The 17,570-nt window shown below is 35.6% G+C and overlaps 1 protein-coding gene across 1 annotated transcript; it reads left to right on the forward strand.

Annotated features, from left to right (window-relative positions):
- Positions 1-583: 583 nt before the first annotated feature.
- On the forward strand, positions 584-16,555 carry LOC149079187 (uncharacterized). Its single transcript, XM_089240094.1, has 6 exons — positions 584-757; positions 2,277-2,307; positions 7,947-8,099; positions 10,238-10,353; positions 10,751-10,940; positions 15,956-16,555. The coding sequence occupies exons 1-6, from the start codon at positions 639-641 to the stop codon at positions 16,538-16,540; spliced, it is 1,194 nt and encodes a 397-aa protein (XP_089096220.1). The 5' UTR covers positions 584-638; the 3' UTR covers positions 16,541-16,555.
- The last annotated feature ends 1,015 nt before the right edge of the window (positions 16,556-17,570 follow it).

Below are 17,570 nucleotides of genomic sequence, written 5' to 3' on the forward strand. Positions count from 1 at the left end.
CGCAGGGGCAGTTGAATTTTCTCTCTTTCCGAAATATATCTTCGCAACAGCCAGTTGTTAAAAACCTTCGTATGGTAGCGGAGAGTGACGTCATCCTTGTATAAGTCGCCATCTGGTGGTAACGTCAGCAGTTGTGAGCTTGGCCTGAGTCTGGTCCGGCCGACCATGTACGGTCCCTTTAGTGTACACGAGCTCCAAGGAAAGATTGAGAGATTCTGTACCTCTGTAGTCTAGTGGTCTAGGGCGTTCACCCGGAAAGTGAAAGGACGTTGGTTAGATTTCCCGCAGGGGCAGTTGAATTTTCTCTCTTTCCGAAATATATCTTCGCAACAGCCAGTTGTTAAAAAACCTTCGTGAGTCCATTCTTCCCACTGAGCTATAAGTGCATTTTCCTTATAGTTCAGTGATTCTTCCTTAAGTTTGTGAATTCATTAATGAAGTTCTCAAATTACTCAATAGGTAGCAGATAAAAGCCATCAAACAACATGAATTATTTTGGTGCAGAACTGACCATATGAAGCTAAAATATTTTGTGCCACTTCTAGCCTGGACATTTCTTTTAAGCATCTGGCAACACTTGGGTGAGAAGTTATTTGTAAACATTAGGGAAAAGTCTTCTGCTGCTCCTCGTATCCGAAATGACTACGACGTTCAAAAGAATTCTCGTAGGTAACATCAGATGCATCCACGTCAAAGCCAAACCTGTAGGAAAACAAGGATTCATGCTGTCGAAGTTCCTCACAAACCGAGACAGAAGGCAAGCATTTATATTGTTATTCGGGATGTCCGTGATTGTTATTGATCGTTCCAACAATCCCGGGATCGTTCCTCTCCTTGTGTGTGTGTTTGATCGACTATATATATATGTGTGTGTGTGTTGTGAATACACATCTACCCTTCTTTTCTTTACGTTTGTGAATTTTCTTAGTTATTATTTGACACCCAAAGATCATTCATAATTCATTATTTGTAGAGACATAAATAGTTATTACAAATTTCTCATGCTTCAAAAAAATGATCGGAGTGCTTTGACTATTAGACTTGTGGCAATGTGTATCTAATAAGAATCACTATGCGAATTTGTTTGTAAACATTACACACTCAAACGTTACACAATAACCTTGCCCTTTATCGTTCAATATGACTGAACAGGAGTTTTTTTTGAAGAGCATAAAAAAGAAAGCGGCTGAGAATACGTATACAGGGCTGAATGTTTATTTGGTGCATGGCCGAAGACTTGCTGTGACGTAATGCTTTTGAGGGCACGTGACACCAGCGCTGCAAGTAGAGGGGGAAGCATGCGGGTCTTGTGCGCTAGGCGCTGGACCAGCTGCTGTGGTCGTCATAACGATGGACTCGAATCGCAAGGATCCGGATTCGAACCCTATCATTGCCACAGCGGTGGTCAGCTGAAGTTAGTTTCCTGTGGTTTCCCGACTTTGAGCCAATCCCCCTATTAAAAAGTCTCGCCACATAGAGCAATAGGCCTACAACGATAAATTGGGTGGGATGCAGTTTAGACCCCTTCGGATAAGTCACCATATGGTGTTGGTGTCAGCATTTGTGAGCTTTGGTGGATTCGGCAAGGGAAGAGGATTCATTGCCTTTAGGTTATAGTCTAGTGGTCTAGAGCACTCACCTGGCAAGTGAAAAGACGTGGATTCAATTCTACGCAAGGGCAGTTGAATTGTCTTTCCTGCATTTATCCTCACACCATCCAGCTGTCAAAACCTTTGTAGTAATAGTGGAGAATGACATCATCTCCTGAAAAGCAGATAGGCCTACTGTAAAAGTGAGATGCCAAAAAAAAACTAATGTGTAGGGTTTGGGTTATTCACAAATTTTCAGCCAGGGTCACCCAGTGCACCCAAAAATACGGAGGGACGACTGCTCATAAATCATATCCACGAGCCCCAAAGCAGAATGTTTTGCATTGTTCTGTAATGAGCCCTCGGCTGACTGGAAATGTTCTGCAGTAAAAGTTCCCATAATAGTGTTTTTTTTTATATAATAACGTTTTCTTAAAATTCTTCCAGATTGTTCTGCGACGTACATCACAGATTTCGGCATATTCTGCTTTGGGGCACACGAGCTATGAACCAAACATAATTTTATTTTCGACTTTCAATCAACGGGTTGACTGAAAACTTTTAATTTCAATTTTAAAACTGGACAAAGCCATCCTAGTTGACGGTACAGAATAACATTGGAATTAATTAGTTTTAATCAATAAATTATCACGATAACTGATGATACTTTTGTTTTTTTTCTTCCAGAAAAAACTGGTTCACTGAAGTGTTGGCGAAAGTAAGTGATGTATTATTGACTTATCAAAGACTGCCCAATGTACATCATTATCATGCAATACCTAAACTGATGTATGGGTGCCATAACTGCCTGCACTTATTCCAAAGATTATGCATAAAAAATACTTTATTGCGTATCGTCATAGATCACTGCATGCAATTTGCCGATTTTTTTCCAGAGCGAGGTTGTGTGTGGAATATAAACAAAACTTGATATTTTAAAAGATAATCCACACAATATCATTCTTTTAGAGGGTCAGGTATCTTCCACAATCGAGGTTCAGGTATCTTCCACTCCGTTTTGAAATGATGGGTATAACTAAATTTTAACCATTTGTATGTGTAGGATTAACGATTTTTTTTCCATTAGTCTTCCGTTGAGAATTAATTAGTGCTTTGAACTTGATTGGCCCCTTGAGAAATGCTTGCACCGGCTGGAGAGGATTTCGATAAGTGTGCCCGCCACAGGGATGGCTCGTCCAAGTGTTGGATAACCACAGGATTCGGCCTGGCGTATCACAACCAGATAAAGACAGCCGGGAAGTGGATGCTGTTCCTGGACAACTCCATGAGGGACAGGAAGGGACTGTTGAGACACGACCAGGCGTAGATCCAGATCTTGTGGCTGGTCGAGAAGGGAGTCATAATCAGTGCCAGATCCATGATAGGACACAACAGAGGACAGGCCAGGGCATCATTAACTGCTACACGGACATCCCCAACGTCCAGTGGGCCATACTATATATTTCAGGACCCCCCCCCCCCCACACAGATAAACACATTCAAGATTCTGGTTATCTTTCTACAAATAAGAATTGACGCCTCTCGGCCTCAGTCTCACCCTGTGTAAATAAACATTTTCCCTGAAAGAAGGGAAATGACAAACAAGCGCCAAAGTTGTGAATTACAGGCCGGCAACTAGATGTTTGGTCAGCCGGGGTAAGAGTGCATTTTGGCACCCCCATGTAATGCTGAAAGAAAAGTTGTTGGTGAAATCTACGCCCCCCCCCCCCCCCCCTGTAGTTGTGGTATGAAATAATCATGATTTTCACATCACTTAACTGTTTTCCTCCAAATCGCTCAAATTTAATTAAGCATTATTAATAAATACAAACACCAAAAATCTGTGTTTATGCAACATGAAAGGCCATTGAGCCGGAATTAACATCATGGATCAATATTTTTTTAATAGAGAGAAGTGCTTTTATATATTCATGATCTTTCCCCCCCCCCCCATTAAAGTAAATGCATAGTGGCAACTCAATATCATTCGTATGGTGCAGGTATCTCAATTCACTTCGATGCGCAACCAAAGGGCCATTCAGCGCCAACTAAATAAAGCAAATTCTATAGGCAAGATTGTTTCTTGCACAATGAATGAATGTGTTTCCGACTCGCCACCCCCATGATGTTGCATATAGTTTGCACATTTTTATTCCTACACAGATTTGATGAGTTTCGGTTAAAAAGAACAAGCGAACTCAAAAATTTTCAATACGAAAAGTAAAGTCGAAAGCCTAACGATATTTATGTTCGTACAGCATCTACTATTGTTTTGAATCAGCAATTAGGGCATAGAATTCAAGGCTTTACACAAAAAATAATTCCTCTGTTTCTTTTAATCAGGGGCAATCTTAGTGCCCGATTGTAATGTATTACAAATACTCAGTGCTGTTAAGCTAAGTGCCAAGTTTAACTCCCTGCATTTTTCTGCAATTTTTTCCATACACAAAATATAGAAATAGAGAAGTTTTCTTTCTTCAGTGTATCAAGTGATTACTTTCAAGTCTATATTTACCCCAAAGATCTTATAGGCTACTTCTTTTAACCACAAACTTTACCACACATGAAAGACATGATATGTGTCACTTTCATCACTGCTGAAAATTCATTAATTCTGAAATGATCTCTTTCATTAATTCTGGATTATGATATGTATTTACTTCAATATAATTGAAGTTATGTAAAGAAAAACGGTTAAAATTGTTTTCGATTAAAATCAATGATTTGATTTAAAAAACAAAATCAAGCTGATGTAGCTCAGCATACCCTGATTACAGGACAAGCTTTTCTTTCCCAGTGCAGTGAAATTTGAACATGTGGATTAAACGAAGATATCACCATTGCTGCCTAATAGAGACAGACACACACGACTGCCCAGAAAGACCATCTTGGGAAGGTTTGTGCTCTTTCCTAAAGCATTGGGAGGTTTCAGAGAGCTCTTTCCAATAGTCAACACTGCTTAATGTGATCACATGGGCGACATGGGAGGGATATCTGATAACAATAACTGAATGATAACTATCTGAAAAAAGTCCCGTTTGTGCAAGAACGATGATCAAACATTTCATTTAGTGGAACAGGACATATGATAAACTAGTATTTGGTAAAACAGAACGACACTGTTTTTCTTTCTCCCATAATTGGTTGCAAAATTTTTTAAATCATCCCCTTTTTGGACTTTTTTCTCCTTCAAGCTAAAATCTTGCTCTTATCAGCCATTTTCAGGCATTGTAATAGGACTGACTGTTGATTGCATATCATGAATTATATTTTTTTTAATGTACAATACATTTCATAGATCCTTTGAGAAAGTCTCTTGGGAAAACAAATTTGAATCTGGTGAACTGAAAGAAACTGATCAAAACCTGAAGGGAAGGGCTTTTTTCATCATCACTACAGTCCGGAAGTTCAGGCAAAATGCCAATATAAATGCTTTTTTTTGTCTATTTTCACACTTTTTTGGTAAAAATGCCTTCTTTGAAATTTTTGCGCCATAAGTGCCCATTTTAACATAGCTGAAATTCACTAATAAACTTAAAACTACCATGATCTGTAAAACTTGGATATTTTGGGCATTGAGAACTTCAAAAGAATTGCTCTTTTTAAAATTTCCCAACTCTCAGTATTAATTATCATCAGAAAGCCCCCCTCCATTTCCAGCCCATTTAGACGCAAACAAGTGCTCTCAGAGAATGATGTTGCCATGCATTAACTTTGCTTTGATGGTGATAGACATGAATGATTTTGTTTAAGATGAATGCAGCCCACGTTAGAAAAGCAGAGGAAAATTAGAAATTTTTGTTTCTCGTCATGCTTCACATAATATGTCTTGCGCAGGCATTAGACCGCATTACATGTTGTATAGTGGACCGATGATTGTCCCAAGAGATCATGAATAGATGTCATGGCTCACACAAGGTGAGGTAGGAGCAGACAGGGCTCTATGGCCATGTTGTTTTGATTTTATTTTTTGCACCATGAATGCACTACAAACAACCATGGCTATTTATTAAACATGCATATTTAGTATTCAACTAAATTGACCAGAGTAGTCCTCAGGATGTGTGACTCATGCAGCCACGCAGGACCCTGTGCTTGAAGGAGTCCTGCATATACAGTTGAATCTCATTTTAGCGAATACTGTTATAGCGAAAATCTCGTTTTAACGAACACGTTTCTAATCCTTCAGATAAGGGTACATAAGAACAATGCAAAAAACCGGAATTCCTTTATAACAAAATTTTGTTATAATGAAGTGGTTTCTCTGGTCTCTTGGAGTTGGTTATTATGGGATTCTATTGAAATACATGGTAGTATAATTTTTTTTTTTTCAAAAATAGAACAAGATAGCCATGTTTTAACTATAGAAATGATGATTAGGCCTATTCCAAATAATGCATCAAATAAATGAGAATTATTCCCAACTCGAGGGAGTCCCCACAGATAATTTTTCTACCTGTTCTGCATCTGGTAATGTTTGCCCTGGAATTGGCCTAATCCTCAGGGTCTACAAACATTATATTTTGGGCTTGAAATCAATTTAACGTGGACGATAATGCAATTATTATAACCTATAATTAAAACAATAGACAGATTAAGTGCAACAAATTTTTCAGCTAGTTTTTGGACACTTAATACCATAGTTTTTAGTTATTTTGTCTTCCTTCCGAAAATTATAAATGCCCTTTTTTTAGTGCCTATTTTAGGCATTTTTAGTGCCTTTTTTCCTGCCTATTTCAACTTTTTAGCGCCTAAACTTCTGGGCTCTAATCATCACATTCTGTGTTCACAATAAAACGGTCATTTTAAAAGCAGCTGTATAAACTGATCACAACATTAAGTACAGAAATGTTTGTCAACAGAGTGGGAGAGAATACCTTCTAGCTTCTTGTATATAGTCTTATATGCTGATAACAATAAATTACAGGAAAAAAAATGTTTGGTTAAACTAGAGATGTGAGGTGAGAATATTGAAGAATAATCGAGAATATTCATTTTCCTTTTCAATAATTTAAATTTTTTTTACTAATTTTATTTATATTGTGAAATATAAATCAGTTTCCATTGCTTGAAACATTTACAACAAAACAATTTTTGGTATAATCATCCCCCCCACCCCCCCCCCCCCCCCAATGATAACTTTAGTTATCAAGAATATTCTCAGAATATTCTCCAGGTCACGATGAGAGGTTTTAAAACTTTGGTTATAAAAGATTTTAGAAACCTTTAGATTAAAACCTTGAAAAATTATTTAAATTTTCAGAAATAAGTTCAAAATAAATTAAACCAAAGTTGATTGATAAAGGAAGCTATTCTTATATTTGTTTTCTTCAATGCACATACACTTAAAATCTGTATCACTCACATTTCTGTAAAAGTTGTGCAATTCAGCCATGTTGGCTTAATTTTCTTGCTTTCAAACTTTAATATTGTGGTCTACAAACTTCAATATTCCCATCTTCTTGACGGGAAGAGAGATGGGGACGGAGAATATTCTCTCAAAGGACTACTATTATAAATTACTAGAGAATATTCTTCTCAAAAATAATAATTATTCTCAAGTTATTTATCAAGATTATTTATTATAATACATGTTATTACATATATTCTTGATAATACTCTCTGGAAAGATTTCGGTAACTGAAGAATATTCTCATCAAGGAGAATATTCTCTGGAAGGACTATCATTGATAACTTCAGAATAATTCTTATTATTTTCTATAAGAATATTCCCCAGTAATTTATGAAAGTAGTCCTTCCAGGGAATATTCTCAAGGATATTATATGCAACTATATTATAAATAACAGGAGAATATTCTCATCAAGAACTTATAAGAATATTCTCAAGTTATTTATAATAGTAGTCGTACCAGAGAATATTCTCCAAAAGATTATTCTTGAGAATTTTACATCTCTAGGTTAAACCTTAGCTTCAGAATGTGCAAAAAAACTTTCAACAACATTATCTGAAGTCCCGCTAACTTTTTACAAATATTTTCCCATATTATGATATTGGTTCGTTTTTGTTCCTGGTGAAAGTGATAACAATACCCAAATGATACCATTATCAGTGATTCTAATGAGCGACATTGACTGTATTATGAAGTGAGTTTGTCTTATTAAGATAACATTGTACTAAACCTTATACATGCACCTTATAAATACTCCTCTGAGTAATTGTCCCCACTTATCTTTCTTCTTGATATTGTGAAACACAACTGAAAAACCTTACTATGTCGAAACTTGGAATAATTTTTGAAAATTGAACTAAGGTCAACGTTAATGCTTCCTCTTTGATTGGTAATTATGTCAAGTTGTGACAAGCAATGCATGCCATAATGATTTTTTTTTTCACAGCCTGATAAGCATAAGAATATCTACGAGAAAGTACACAAGCCTACAAAAAGAGCATCGGTCCTGAATAACCTGTTCATCGAGAACATTACAGATGTCCTTTCCACTGGCGGTGTAGCTCCTGAAATTATTGGATCTGGTATCGAGATTGTTGGGGTATGATTTACTTACTTCATTATCTATATAACTCAATCTTCATTTCTTCAAAGGTAAACATTTATCTGTGCTTTATTATTATTTTTTTGATTTCTTAACATTAATGTCAGGATTCGAACAAGTTTGTCATTATTCTACAGTTTCCCGCGTTTTTGATACACATGGTCCAACAGCAAACCAGCTTGTACATTTTCTTCAGAGTAGGTTTTTGGCTGGTTGCTCAAACCAATTCCTCCACCTTTTCCCACTCTACTTGAAAAATTGATCTCAAAGCCAGTGACAACTCAACGCATGGGTACCTCATGCTAATGAGCTCTGTTGATATTTTCAAGATAGAGCATGTAATGCATTGGTAAGCAGACATTTCTAGTCAGATAGAGGTTCACAGAAGACTCAATTTGCATGGGGCCTCAAGATGACCCTGCTCAAAGCATCTTTGAAAACGGCAAGATCTGGGCCTTAGGCAAGATGTTCCACCAACCCCCCCCCCCCCCCCCCAAACCATCGCTGCCATAAATCACAGGAAGATTTTCCCCCCGCAGATCTGAATGCCTTATAAAAACTGTATACAGACAAATATAAAAGGGATTTGAAAAGCATGTAGGGATTTTTCATACATAATAAAGTCATAGGAATTTGTTTTTGAAAAAACCATGACACTGCACTAGGCATCACTTATTAGCACAAAGTAGCTAATTATCACCCAGTAGTGGATTAGATTCACATCATAACTACATTCAAATCAAAATCATGTCAGCAAAAAATTAAATGATACTTATTCAAAACAAAACAGATGTGGATTTATGGTTTTGCTGCCCTCGTCCTATTTTAGCCTAATTTTCTTGACCACTCCTTCAAATTTGCCACCCTGGGCTGTAGCCAGCTTACCTTCTTCCACCCCCACCCCGTAGATATGCCTGTCTCTAAGTTAATTTTTAGATTGCTTGCATGCTTTCACATTCTCTAGGTCTATCTTTTGCTCATTCATATGCTTGCACACTCTCTAGGACACTCTTTTGATTGCTCACTGACCAAGATCTATCTTTTCGTCACTCACATGCTTGCACACTCTCTTGGTAACTTTTTGAAAACTCTCACTCTGATGTGCTATCTATGTGCCCCTCACTTTCCAGGCAGAGCCAGGTTTATGATTTTGCTGCACTTCACCCATTTTACTCTGATTCTCTGAGCTTGCCACTCTGGGCTATAACCTGCCCCCTGTAAGTATGCTTCAGACCTATGTGTAAAATCATTTCCTCAATGGCCAAGCCGATGCTGTTAGGCAAATATTGTTTTCTAACCCTCTGTAATGACACATTCCATTGTGAACACAATTGTGTTAATGTCACATTTTTTATGCTGGGGAGGGAACAGAGGCAACAGACTTTTTTCCGGATTTCTCCAATAGTATGGATTTTTCTAATCACAGTAACCATTTGGGAGATACAAGAACTTTTTGGGAGTCCTGGAGATGAAATAAAAATTTAGGGACTTGGGCAGCTATGTGATACCCGAATGGACCAAAGGCTGCAACACACTATACAGAAATGAAGTGATTTCATGAATTCTGATTCGTGGAAATTATATGACTTGAAAATTTCATTCATTTGTTATATTATTTCTACGATTCAGAATTCACAATGCCTCTGACGTGATGTGATTACTATGTCACGTCAGTGCAGTGTATTTCGGTTTTAACAGTGGTATGAATGAGTATGTGCTTGAGGGCAAGCATTGTGTGTGTGTGTGTGTGTCCTGCAGCAACACTTTTTTCAAAAAATAGAGAATGGTATTTTGTATAAATTGCTGGCCAGTAAATCACAGAATCCATTCGTACACATTTCCACATGGTGGGGCACTGTTCTAAGCCGCTGGTGGAGTTCAATCCACACTTCACATTCTCCCCTCACATTCTTTTTTGGCACACTGCCAGTGAAGCGGTTAACTTTGAAAATGTGACTACATTATTATAAACTCCAAGTGCACACAGACTACAGCAAATCTAACAATTTAATCTAATGAATGCAAAAAGTGGTTTTTTTTGTGCCTTCCCAAAACTCAAATCATATTGGTTGTTTATAAACAGATCATTATACTTTTATGGTAGAGACCTGATGCTTGTTATTGTAATTATTAAGGTCAAGATTAGTCCAGATTACAGGATACTGAATGTATATTGGCAGATACCACTGAGTAAAACAGATTACAGTCAAGATTTGCAGAAAATTCTGGCAACTTGCGCTCCTAAACTTAGGTAATAAATTTATATCATTACATTATGCTTGAAAAATTGTCATTATAATAGACCTCTCCTTATAAGTAAATTTCAGTTTCTTCACTTTGTCAGGTAACAAATTGTTGAATATTCCTGCTTCCACTGCATTATCAGTGATTTCGTTCTTGTGTTGGCGAATGAACTGTAATGAAATGGTGAACAGTACAACAGTGAAATATATTTTCGGCTAACCTCAGTTGATTCCTTAAAGTGATTTAGTTAACTGACCAACCAATTTAAAATTATTATCACGCTACTATAAATTTCAGTTTCATGGATTTGCAAACATCTTTGCGCATGATTTTTTCAGTTTGGAAAGGACTCAAAAAACGTTTTTGTTTTTTTATTTCTCTAATCCTTCTACTTTCTCTTCTAGATCAGATCTTATTAGTCGCAACGTACTTGGAAAAGTTCCGAAAATATTTTTTGTGCAAGACACCAGCAACCAAATGTTACTTGAGTTTCAGAAAGCACTTGAGTCGGCAGATATGGGTCCTGAAAGCGATTCTGGTGTAGTTCCTGATGAAGGATTTTTAAAAGAACTGCTTTTATTTAATGCTGCAAAGGTAATCAAGTCATATTTTTATTCAGTACATTATTCTATTTAACACTGGAATGACAGACGCAGTCATTTTTTACTGCCAAAGATATTTTGACATGAGGTTACACCCAAACAGTTTATCTCAGGCTGTCGAAATTTCATGACTTTCCTCATCTGATTGAGGCTCTTGAATTGCTAAAACACAAATGTTCTAGGTTTCTTAGTTTAGAGATAAAATGAAGTTCTATGTAAAACGATTTTATTCATAGACAGGGCTCTTGCCCAGGAGCTCAGACCTATCATTTAAGGGGGGGGGGGCAATGCCAAAGCCTCCTAGAAGTACAAGCGTTAATGTATCACTCCGCCGAGGTTGTGACGTCACAATCCGGGTCCTAAGCATGGTTATTTTGGATGTTTTTAACGAAGCACGCCACGTGTATTTATCGTCATATTTAATTTAAATTCTTCAAGTTTTTAATATTTGTTTTACTATTTACTTATTGTTATTGCTTTTTTATTTGTTGAATACATTAGCGGGAGAAATTTCGTTTAAATAATTTTAAAAAGGAGCCGAGAACTTCGATAATCATCTGACGACGGGCAAAAAAAAGGTATGTAGCTATTTGTACACAATTCAGACAATACATTTGAAATATTTATTTTTTCTGACTTTATTTTGCGTAATTAATTTGAAAGTAGATATGTTCGCTGCAATTTCGTGTCGAAATTTTATTTCCTCCTGCATTGAGAGCAGTTTTTATCCACTTGTTTAATAATTGGAGCAAATTTTTCAGATCTAATATATATAACCTTTTTTTTAAATATTGAGTAAATCACATTTCTCATGTCTGTAATTAAAAATACAAATATTAATGTGCTGAGTGACATGAAATTTAATGAAGGGATAGGCTACTTCTTAAATAAATAATAAAATAGTTTGCAAATTCAACTTCCATTTTAAATGCGAGTCATCTCCCTGTGCAAGCATGCTTGCACTATTCAGGATATTTTATAATTCAATAATTTTGTTGCCTATATGCTGTATATTATAAATACTACACCTATAACATTTTACATTTTCTTGTAGGTGTCTCGGTGCTCCTGTGTTTGCAGTGGTAGGTCAAACTGCAAGGGGAAGCGAAAGACAGAATGGAACCCTTGTCGTACTGAGGAAGGCAAGGCAAAGTTACCAATTAAACGAAAATCGCCAGAGGAAAGAAATTGTGAAATCAGTCTTGTGTGTCACTGTCTCACTCAATAATCATCTTGTAACTGAGTCTTATGAATGGTTCCTAGGAAAAAACTCAGTCTACTTCATGGTAAAATAAGTGAATTTATCATTTGTGTGCATGAATAGTTGGAACTGAGTTTTATCAAAGCTGCTCACTAATCTCCGGAAATGATATTATAGACATCAGTATTTTATTTCACCAATCCAGCTTCATATCGCTTTGTGAGGAATTCAAATAAACTGATACTACCCCATGCATATTACTTCAAGTATTGCTGCAAAAAGTAGGTGTCCTAGCGTAGCGTACAGAATTCAAACGTGAAACATCTAACAGGAAAAGTGTTGAAGTTGTGAACTTCTTGAAATTGAGTAGTTGGTTTGATAATGGCCAAAATTTATGTAATTATTATTTTAAGCTTGGAACATTTTATAAGAAAGCCTCAATTAAAAGTTTGACATTAATACATTCACAAAGGTAAAATATTCAAGGTAAGTCTCTGTCATGACTATCAAAATAATATCTAACGTATTCCTGAATAATTACATAAAAACTAAAAATGATAACTTTTACGCCAAATATTCAATTAAGGAATATCGTACCTTTCAACATGGTGAAAACTATGCTCTAATAGAAATATTATTTAAAATACTATTTAACCATCGATTTATTCCAAACGTTTTTACACATGTTCTTGATTGTATGCGCTATCCTATGCTGGTATAAAATTTTACATATCTTAGATAATTTTTTGTAAATTTTCAAAAAAAAATTGCATTAAAGCAGCTTGCATGCATGATAAATTACCATGACATCAATGTAATTGAATAGAAATTGATTAAAAATTTCTTTAAAAATAAAGGAAACTTCAGTTCATGAAATGAAGCAAAAGGTTGAGATTTCATTAACCCAATCTTATTTAAAATTAAATTTTAAATTCCAAACATTTTTACAGTTAAAATTTAATTTTAAATAAGATTGCATCAATGAAATCTCAACCTTTTGCTTCATTTCATGAATTGAACAGTTTCCTTTATCTATATTCAATTACATTGATGTCATGCTATTTTATCATGCACGCAAGCTGTTTTAATGCATTTTTTTTCCTGAAAATTCACAAAACATTAAATATCTAAGATATATAAAACTTTATACCAGCATAGGATAGCACATACAATCAAGAACATGTGTAAAAAAAATTAAAATAAATTGATGGTTAAATAGTATTTTTAATGATATTTCTATTAGAGTGTAGTTCTTCTCTCTCGCCATGTTAAAAGAACTCTTCGTTTAAAAGAAACTTGTTTTATAGAAGCAATCTTAATTGCATTGAATAGTTTATTTTTTAGATTCGGAGTATTTTCAAAAAAATGATAAAAGTGTGTGTGTGTGCATTTTGATTAGACGTAGGAGGGTCTTTTTAATTTTGAAACTTAATATTTAAAAAAATAATTGATCCCATATTAACATTTTATTTTCAGAATTTTAATTGAAAATATTTATTTCTAAGTGTTCATAATTGACCATTTAAAATTTTATTAAAATTTATTTTATAAATGAAATGAGTGCAACAAGAGTAAGGCTTTTCATAATGTGAAATCCAATCAGAATTTCAAAATGTTGCGTTTTCGAAGTCCCTCTCATAGATTAATAAATTTGAACATTTACAAAAATTTTATATTTAGAGCAACTAATTTCTCCTTGAATAAGAATTGATAATATGAATGTAGTTCAGTGAATAAAAATATTTTAATGACATTGTTGTCCTTTTTATTTTTGTACATTGCGTGTATCTTTTTATTTTTGATACAAATTCTAATAAGTCATATATAAATAAAAAAATGAAAAGTCGCTGAACAGTCGAATATATTGCCTGATTTTTCAAAAATATTTGCTTGGGAACAAAAAACATCTAGAAATACGTGTTGGCAGAGAATCTGTGAAACCTATTTTTTTTATAATTATTAAATTACCTCTTTTTTATTATTCATTAATTTAACATTGTGTTCTCAGTGTACCATACTAGGTAATAATTGTAATAAAAAAAATTTAAATTCGTCAATTTTTCCTTTCAATTGTCAAAAAATACATGTTGGTTGCGAGTTTCAAATGCGAAGCGTGTACGCGGTAGGACCCGGGTTGTGACGTCACGAAAACATGTTTCAGGCTTGTAGTATCTAGGAGGCTTTGGCAATGCCCCCCCCCCCACCCGGCTTTTGAAAATACACTAAAAATAGTATATATATATACACACACACACACACACACACATACATTCAGTACATGTCCTCTCTCCCCCCCCCCCCCACGAAAAAAAGTTGAAATGATGGCCCTGCAGGAGCTGAGACCATTCTTATTGTTTTTGTTTCTTAACAATTTACTGTGGGGCCTCATAAACGATCCCAGCCCAAGGGAACTGTGGGAATAGTAAGAGTTTACATACGTAAGCCCTCTGGTCACCTCCAGATGGCATAACTTGTCCGTCCTTGAAGCTCTTTTCACTTATATTTTATTTTCTTCCATTTATGTACCTGTTTATTCAATGCCGACGCATGTCTTGCTTGTATATTACGTTAAATAAATAGTTTTTTCCTACGCCCCTTTGCTCTCCCTTACAAAAAAGCTATTTTGACCCTTTTGAATAAAGTTTTAATTCAAAAATAAGTCAAAGAGACTGAATAAATGCTGTTTGAAAAAGTTTCTGAGAAATAAAAATAATTTATGTTGATTTTTTCCTATTGTGGTCAAAATGAACGATATCTATCATTCCATGTAGTTTGAAATTCCTGTCATTCTAGTGTTAATTAAATATAAACTGGAATTACTTTATAATAATTCTTCAAAAGGATAAAATGGTACAAAAATAACATTATTTTTCTACATAATCTTACTTCGAAGTACATCCCCCCCCCCCCCCCCAACAAGCTGGCAGTTTTTAACCCCTTGAAGAAGGATGTGTGTATGCAGCTAGTTGCCCACTCTCTCATGCATCATTGTCAAATCACTGTCCTTCAAAATGCCTCTGTGAAAATGATCCAAACAAATGTTAGTTGCAGGAGGATAAATCTGGACTGTTGGGAGGGTCTATCAGAGGTAACTAGTGAATTTCTTAAAATTTTCACTTGCTAATGATCTTGCATTCTCAATGATAGATTGAAATCCTGCATGAATGTTTTCTGTAGTAATGCTTGTCTTGTAGGAATTGGGATGCACTCTTATTGTGAGTATTCAGAGTTCAAACCCTGTTGGCAGCACAGATATGGTCAACTGAAGTTGGTTTTCCGTGGTTTCCAAGTCAGAACCCATTAGAAAAAGTCTCTCTGCAGAGAGCAGGCAGACCTTCAACACGATACTTACATAACATGAAAATTCAAGCATTTACTATTTTCACTTCAAAATATGAAAAACAGATTCCAGCTCCAACAAGAACATGAAACGAGTGCTACTCTGACAACATAAAAATGTCAGGGCCACACAAACACATAACATTCTGGCATGTGCAGATTCATTAGAAATTCCGCAGAGAAATGTGCATATGCCACATGCATAGTTAACAAGAAGTAATGCTTGTCCACAGGGCTGTTTATATATCTATATAGCATTCTTTGAGGTAGGGGTGGAACCTCACCTTTTATATCAATTGATCAATTTTTTAATTAACTTTTAAAATATGTCATGGACTTTTTGCCCACTTTGTATATGTATATATATTTTGACATTGTCATTGTGTTCCCCCCCCCTTCCCCCACCAGACTTTCAAGTCTGCCTCTGCATTACAGGAGAACTGACGTATATATATTTTGTTTTGCAGGAAGAGAAATATAAAAGGATTCAGAAAGAAAAAGCTCAACTAAAAGCTAACTCAGAAGTGAACAAAGCAACAGAAAATCCACAGAAAGGGGAAGCTGCAGACGAAACCACAACAGATGCAGAAGAAAAGGTGACAGAGAGTGATGAGAAAGTATTACCCACGACATCCGATGGAAAATATGTGCTGATGATGAAATCAATGGGACCTGATTACCCGGATGACATGAGCCAGGATATTTTTGGTTTAGATCACCGTAAACTTATGGACAGAGTTATAGCAGCAAAAAGGAGCAGGATCCCAAAGAAAGAACACCTAGCTACACCCGAAGTTTCTGTAAATGAGGACGATGATTTGTTCAGCAAGATACCCGGTCAGCCAATATTCAGGGATGAGGAAAGAGAAAAACTCCTGATGAAGTTCTGCATCGATAGGAAAATACAAAAGAGACAGAGGCTCAGCAATCAAAAAGCGGATGAAGGAATAATGATCCAAGATGTAGATAAAGACGATGATTATAGCGAAAATCTAGAAAGATATGAACCAGATTACTATGACGATGATTTCGATGAATATGAGAGAAATTAAAGTGATGATTCTCAATGTTTGGTGTATTTTAGTTCTGCGTTTTTGAAAATTTTGGAAAGGATATTCGTCTCTTAAAGGACATGGCAAATCTTAGGTGCTTCTAGAAAACTTAGCTGGCACCTAAATTTCCCCCCGATTTGCCAAAGCCATGGTCTATAATAATGTATTTTAATGCTATATTATTATTTTGCTGTATCCACACACACACCAGTATTCCATATGAAGTCACTTTATAAGCATTTTTTATGGAACAAATTCATTTCGACTATGGGAGTCAGAGAAACTTGATTCTAGTTACAAAAAAATTTATGATACCACTAACCAATTTGCCTTCTAACATTTTATATTACCTGGATAGACATGTTTCTCTGCGTGCAATGTTTCGACACCAAGAATGAGATTGAAGCTATTACAGTCTATATGCTTGATTATATGAACAGACATGTTTTTACGAATTAGTTCTCTGGTCCCAAAAAGCATATGGATTTTTTAAATGCTTTTCCATTTTACAAACAAACTGATTTCGTAAAAACGAGTGTTGATTGTAAAGAACACTTTCATGCATTTGAGGTCTTAGTTGAAATATCGTAACACATCACAGACCAACTAAGAAATTGTGATGTGTGTGAGAAGAATGCAAAATGCATCTGAGTAAACAGCTCCAGCTGTGGCTTCTGCCGAAATGTTGTTTTATGCGTTTGAAGTCTTGGTTCTTGATAGGGGATGCAGTATGAACCAATAAGTACATGATGGACCAGTACCTGAAATGTACAAAACCTCACTCTGCAGTAAGCCTAATCTAAAATTGTTTACTCAGACCCATTTTGTATTCTTCTCAAACACATAGCGATTTCTTTAAGCTAGAAAATTTTTGGAGATAAGGATTCCGGTATGAGCTGATAAATAGCATAAGCCCACCTTTCACAATATTCTAACTCAAAAAACAGCTATGCATTTGAAAAGAATGCAAAATAAGTCAGAGTAAACAGCCACCGCAAATGTGGCTTACTGCTGAGAGCGAGGTTTTGTG

The sequence above is a fragment of the Pholcus phalangioides genome, unplaced genomic scaffold (assembly GCF_987345545.1).
Source record: "Pholcus phalangioides strain wild (caught in Gottingen) unplaced genomic scaffold, Ppha-v1.0 ptg000012l_1, whole genome shotgun sequence".
Lineage (NCBI taxonomy): Eukaryota > Metazoa > Arthropoda > Arachnida > Araneae > Pholcidae > Pholcus > Pholcus phalangioides.